The sequence below is a fragment of the Lampetra fluviatilis genome, chromosome 51 (genome assembly GCF_964198595.1).
Source record: "Lampetra fluviatilis chromosome 51, kcLamFluv1.1, whole genome shotgun sequence".
NCBI classification, from domain to species: domain Eukaryota; kingdom Metazoa; phylum Chordata; class Hyperoartia; order Petromyzontiformes; family Petromyzontidae; genus Lampetra; species Lampetra fluviatilis.
The window spans coordinates 9,458,814-9,465,524 of NC_136325.1; the positions used below are offsets into that span (position 1 = coordinate 9,458,814).

The 6,711-nt window shown below is 48.7% G+C and overlaps 1 protein-coding gene across 3 annotated transcripts in view; it reads right to left on the reverse strand.

Moving 5' to 3' along the window:
- Nucleotides 1–4,174, reverse strand: part of COG3 (component of oligomeric golgi complex 3) — a 29,360-nt gene extending 25,186 nt beyond the window's left edge. For 2 of the 3 annotated variants that reach the window (XM_078878703.1, XM_078878702.1), the window contains exons 1-2: nucleotides 3,349–3,546; nucleotides 1,113–1,259 (exon numbers count right to left, since the gene is read on the reverse strand). In XM_078878703.1, coding sequence (XP_078734829.1) covers nucleotides 1,113–1,259; nucleotides 3,349–3,453 — 252 coding nt within the window. In that variant the 5' untranslated portion in view covers nucleotides 3,454–3,546. Of the gene's footprint in view, nucleotides 1–1,112; nucleotides 1,260–3,348; nucleotides 3,547–3,840 lie in introns of those variants that run through there. The other variant, XM_078878704.1, reaches the window with a different exon arrangement.
- Nucleotides 4,175–6,711: the final 2,537 nt, after the last annotated feature.

Sequence of the window (6,711 nt, forward strand, 5' to 3'; positions counted from 1 at the left end):
AACACACAGAACCGACACAGCACTAACACACACAGCAACAACACGTAGCAAACACACGTCCCTCGTAATACAATATCCCGTGTGCGACACACTGCTGACTGACTCACCCACTCTTCACTCAGCTATTAGAATCCTTACGTCATTTAAATTCTAAGGTTTTTGCAGCCAAACCTATGATTCATAATACATGTTTTGGTTATGCCAAAAATTATTGTCTTTAAGACCCTTGACCACCCTACAGCCAAACTAAATGTCACGTGTAGAAGCGTTTCACTCGCCATTTGCTATTGTTTCAGTTCATCGGGGAGCTGAAGAAAAACTCTCACAGCCACTGCGAGATTTGATCAAAGTTGGTGGTGATCAATGTTGTTTATTTCACACAGAGAGACCCCTCTGTGTCTCTGGACTATGTAAGTGCTCTGAAGAAGGGACATTTCCTCAAACGTCGCCCATTTTTATCCTTTGAAGGCCAGTGTTATTGATGAAACCTGTTCGTTTTGAACTTCTAACGTGGGTGTTCATAGGCAACAGAATTATTGATATTCGTTTTTGGGGTAAGCAACGTGGTAGTTTTATGCCAATTTATTTTTCATAATTTAACCTCCACTACCTGAAAAAGACTAATGTTCACAGAGATTATATTATTTATACATGCCAATGGATTGATCAAATTCTAATCAATAAAGCTCCTCACCGATGGCTTGAAGCCTTTCATGACTGAACTTAACATCAACGCACAACCTTTCGCTCAAACTGCTTTGACCTTCATCAAGTAACGAACTTGGAAATGGATCATGTAATTCTGCACCTGAATATCAGAACGTGTATTTAGACTGGAGGAATCCGATGAGCTGTAAAGCTCTTTTTCACAGATGTCCAGTCGGGGCGGGTCAGAACGTTACCACTGTGACATCAAACATTCACCATCACATCGCTGTCTGCCCAAAGAAATGGGTCATTTCCATTTCATTTGCCTGGCAACCTTTAACGTGCTGAGTTTTTGGTATGAGGCAAAGGCATGGGGGGGGGGCAGGCGAAGGGGCAGGGTAGGGCAGGGTGGGTATTGCCACTCGTGTCTCGTGCGCTGGTGCTGCGTGCGTGGCTGGCGGCACCTGCTGGGCCGTCTCTATCCTCTCGTGCTCCATGCCGAGCGAGCGGAAACCGTTGGACAGGGCCTCCTCGAGAGACGCGGGTGCGGCCAGGGGCGCCGGCAGCTGCAAGGGGCGGCTGGGCAGCCTCGTCAGCTCCTCCAGGGGCAGCTGCCGGAGGGACACGCGATCACACAACGACAAACATCGCCCCACTCCTTCTTCTTTCGTATGGGTGATGCAGATGCAGAGCAACAACTGCGATTTCACATTCAGGTGGTAAAGCCAGGCAACTGCGTCAGGAGCAGCGGAGTGCATCGCTGTGATGGCACACTGGAGAATTAAAAATTTGACATTTGTGCATCCGCGTCTGCCATGGTTTGTGCGGATGCGGTTTAGGGTGGACCGTGATATAGGGAGGACCTCGGTGCCCCTCCCAATAGCCTTGAACTGTAGTAGTAGGTTTTTACCCTTTCAACTGGTACAAAACTGACACCTTTATACAAGGCATCATGTTTGCAATAACCACAACACAAGCAGTCAAAATGCAAACAAAAAGAAACAACTCTGGTAATGATAATGATATGCACTGTCCTTGAAGTTGATTGGTCCACACCCGAGACAGCTTATCTAAGAGCCTAGTCTCCAACAGCCTTGAACTGGCTGTTGGAAAAAGTTCTGTGAGCGAGCAGACATGGCACATAATGGGGGTGAGTTTCCAAGACCACGAGTGGCACGCCTTTGTCTCACCAGCACTGATGCTTTACACGCTACACCAGGGACACATTCAAGGCTGAGTCGACCTAGGGCAGCCCCGTGACGAGTTCAAATATTCGCCAGTTATTGGTTATGAGTGGGAATTGAACTTGGCGCCTGGGTTCGTAGTTGCAGTGAGTTAACCTCTACGCTACCGCTGGTCATGAGCGGAAGTGTAGAGCCTTTAACAGACTGTTGGGGCCAGTGTAAGTGAGAACCTATCAATGAGGATGAGGGACAGTTGTGTTCGGTAACTGCCGCCTTTGTCTCCCCAGTGCTGATGTTTACACACAGGTGCTCAATAAAGTCGAACAAAGACAAAGTTCCCCCGTATAGCTTTCAGAGACCGTAGGAGCAAGTGCTGTTAGCGAGCTCCTTATGAAGGCCGGTACAGCGCACGAGGGGGTGGGTGGCCAGCCCACGGCCCGGCCGCCTTTGTCTCCCCAGTGGCGATGTTTGCACACCGCACACAAGTACTCATTTGAGGCCGAGTCGACTTAGGGCAAGCCCAGAACCGATTTAGATAATCGTCGCTGGTGTTGGCCGTGAGCGGGAATCGAACTCTGCTTGCCGGCTGCTCCACATTGCGGTGCGCTAACCGCAGCGCCACCGCTCCATGCGCCGCACGCTGAGACAACAACGTCCAAGGGCTGTGCAGAAGTCGTGGTCGAGGTGCGCGGTTCGGATGCAGCGGCCGCCCCGATAATTATTAATTTTAACAATTTTAAACCGCGGTGCTACTTGCACGGCGGGCGTGAGAGGGCCCACGCCGTCGTGTGTGGGCCACTGTGGGCCACAGACCAATGCACAAGGCCGCACTCGAGAATGGCTCGGGCCACTGTACGTACCCGCTTAACTTTTTTCGCACCGTACGTATTTGAGTCATCAGCCGGTGACGCTAAATCACCAGAACTTAAGAGCCGCAATTGCCACTCGGGTGGTGTGAACATCAACTCCGGCTCCTGTGGCAGGCTCCTCGTGACCCGACTGGGGGCAGTTGGGGGAAAGAGCTTCACAGCTCATCGGATTTACGCCTCCAGTCTAACATCAAGATTCTCACCCTGTAATCCTCGTCACTGATTAATCTGTCTCCTCGTTACCCCTCGTTACCATCTCGTTACCATATCGTTACCCCCTCGTTACCATCTCGTTACCCCTAGTTACTATCTCGTTACTACTCGTCGCTGATTGTTACCCCTCGTTACCATCTCGTTACCCCTTGTTACCATCTCGTTACCACCTCGTTACCCCTCGTTACCTGCTCGGGCAGGGTTCTGCTCTGCGCCAGCGCCTGCAGCGCCGCCACGCTGTCTCCCTGCCGCTCGTTACACCTCGTTACCATCTCGTTACCCCTCGTTACCACCTCGTTACCCCTCGTTACCTGCTCGGGCAGGGTTCTGCTCTCCGCCAGCGCCTGCAGCGCCGCCACGCTGTCTCCCTGCCGCTCGTTACCCCTCGTTACCATCTCGTTACCCCTCGTTACCATCTTGTTACCCCTCGTTACCTGCTCGGGCAGGGCTCTGCTCTCCGCCAGCGCCTGCAGCGCCGCCACGCTGTCTCCCTGCCGCTCGTTACCCCTCGTTACCATCTCGTTACCCCTCGTTACCATCTCATTACCCCTCGTTACCTGCTCGGGCAGGGCTCTGCTCTCCGCCAGCGCCTGCAGCGCCGCCACGCTGTCTCCCTGCCGCTCGTTACACCTCGTTACCATCTCGTTACCCCTTGTTACCACCTCGTTACCCCTCGTTACCTGCTCGGGCAGGGCTCTGCTCTCCGCCAGCGCCTGCAGCGCCGCCACGCTGTCTCCCTGCCGCTCGTTACACCTCGTTACCATCTCGTTACCCCTTGTTACCACCTCGTTACCCCTCGTTACCTGCTCGGGCAGGGCTCTGCTCTCCGCCAGCGCCTGCAGCGCCGCCACGCTGTCTCCCTGCCGCTCGTTACACCTCGTTACCATCTCGTTACCCCTTGTTACCACCTCGTTACCCCTCGTTACCTGCTCGGGCAGGGCTCTGCTCTCCGCCAGCGCCTGCAGCGCCGCCACGCTGTCTCCCTGCCGCTCGCTCAGCAGCGCCATGGCCGGGGCGCCGGGGCCCCAGCGCTCCCTGCCCGCCGGCTGCTCCCCGGGGACCCTGGACCCGAGGCCCTGCGGCTGGGGGGGGGCCCTGGACCCGAGGCCCTGCTGCGGCTGGAGGGGGGCCCTGGACTCAGGGCCCTGCGGCTGCTGGGGGAGGGCCCCGCTCGCCACCGAGGGCGGCCGCCGAGGGCCCGACTGCGTGGCCATCGTCGTCGTCACGAAGCCGCGTTCCGCTTCACATTCCCCACTGCGCACAAGTATAGCGCGAGCGTCGTGTTACATTTCATAGTGCGCATTAGCATCGTGCTATTTAATTCCATAGTGTGAATAAGTAGTACGCGCACGCAGAAATTGATTCCGTAATGTATATAAGTATAGGATGTACATAACAATACATTTTATAACGCACATTAGCATCATGATATTTAATTCCATAGTGCGTATAAGTAGTACGCGCACGCAGAAATTGATTCCGTAATGTGTATAAGTATAGGATGAACATATCAATATATTTCATAACGCGCATTAGCATCGTGCTATTTAATTCCATAGTGCATATAAGTAGTACGCGCACGCAGAAATGTATTCCGTAATGTATATAAGTAGGATGAACATAGCAATACATTTCATAACGTCATTAGCATCATACTATATAATTCCATAATGCGTATAAGTAGTGCGCGCAGGATTGATTCCATAGTGTGTATGAGCAGTACCAGCACGCAGAAATTGATTCCGTAATGTATATAAGTTTCGGATGACATCATACATTTCATAATGCGCATTACCATCAAACTATTCAGATATTCCAAAATAGATATCAGTCATCATGGGACCTCCTTTGCCAGTACCAAAATATGACAATAAGTTTCCCCTTTATTCCCAAGTGCGCATAAGTATAGCACGAGCGTCGCGATATATTTCACGAATAAAGGTTTGACATAGATTTCATAGTGTAGATACGCACATGGGAATTGATTCCCAAGTGCGCATAAGTATAGCACGAGCTATACGTATGCGCCTACCTGTCAACCCCTTATCAGTGCCCTAACTTATCACATACAAATTTAGCCCTTATTGGTCATCCCGTGCCCTTATAAATCTCAACGTTAATCCTACAAAGTGCCATCACAAGGCAGAAACACTTGGGCCGTCCATAAATTACGTCACGCGATTTTGGACGATGTTTGCCCCCCCCCCCTCGTCACACGACGTCACAAAAAGTCAGACCCCCCCCCCTCAAATATGACGTCACAAAGCTCTGCCCCCCCCCCCCCAAAAAAATAAAACATGCTTCAAATCGCTTTAAACTATTGTCATTGTAGTGCGTTTTAATGTGGCGCTGCACTCTGATGTTGTAGGAGAAAAGATTTATTAAAAAGTCTATTTAATTAAGTAGAACGTGTTGTCTATATTTATTAAAAGTTGCGCATTTTGATGTGACGTCACATTTCTCAACCCCCCCCCCTCGTCACACATCGTCACAAATGTCTGACCCCCCCCCTAGGTGCGTGACGTCATATATGGACGGCCCCAAACACACAGACAGCTTGTGCCGCCCATATTGAAACGGCTGTGTCCATCACGCCACCTCTGCTGTCCACGTGCGAATACTGTCAACGATGGCCTTAATCGAAGTTGTCTTGTGGTTGTTGTTGTTTGACTTGCATCCCACTGGGATTTTTGCACACAGCGTTCGTTCACGGTGCTTTTTCTGCAATATTTTGCTGTCTTTTCTTGGATTTTCTGTTTGCACTTAGTCACTTTAAGATGTTTTCTTGTTTGTTGTATGTTGCGTTTACACCCGATTCAAGAGCCGAATGGCTCACAGGGCTATACCTAATAAATTAAACTGAAAACTGTCTCTCTCTAGATGTATAGCGCTTGTTTACTTGCGTTGCTGGTGAGTGTGTATTTCATATCGGAATCGCCTCCAGTGCTGAGGCTGCTGGCGACAATAAAAGTTGTTTAAAAGTCAAAGTCTTTCTCTGTCTGCAAATCTTTCTGGGTGTATCCGAATGAAATCCAAAGTAGTGAATGTGATGCGCTGCATTGTAATTGACTCCTTCTGAGAGTAGTTTATTACAAACCTGTGATTAAAGAATTACAATTATAAAGCAGCATTATCGTAGTAGCGTTGGTAAGAGCTGTTTGAGTTACCTTTCTGTCGGGAAGACAGTCAACCAACGGAATGTTTCAATACAAAAATTGGCTTTCCAAACTTTAACTTTTCCTCACCCATGAGAGTGAATAAAAATATATAAACACTTGGTTCTCGACTTATGTTTGTTGCAAATGCGTTGTAGGGATGGTTTCATTTTTATAAGTATCGACTTACTGGGTTCTGTATTGATGTGAATTTTTAAAAGTCAACTATGAACAGGAAAGAGAGGGTTCACGAATTTTCACATTTTCGCAAAAAAAATCTGAACAGTCGCTCTTCCCAAAATGAATTTGCACTCAGTTACAATAACTGACTGGATTCTGAATCGATGTGAATATGAAAATGTATTATTCTTGTAACAAACGAATATAATTGGTTACAATTTGAATAATAAGCCTTGCATGAACAACAACAACAAAATGAAAACTTTCGTGACTGCAGGAATTCATATTCTTGGTTCTTTCGGTAAAGGCACGTAGATAGAAAAAAATAATAATAAAATAAAATAAAAATCAAGAAATAAAAATAAGAAATTTAAAATAATAAATGCAAAAAAACCCACGACGTTTCGATCGCAACACAAGCGGTCTTGTGTTTCATTTTTAATTTTATTTTATTACTTTAAT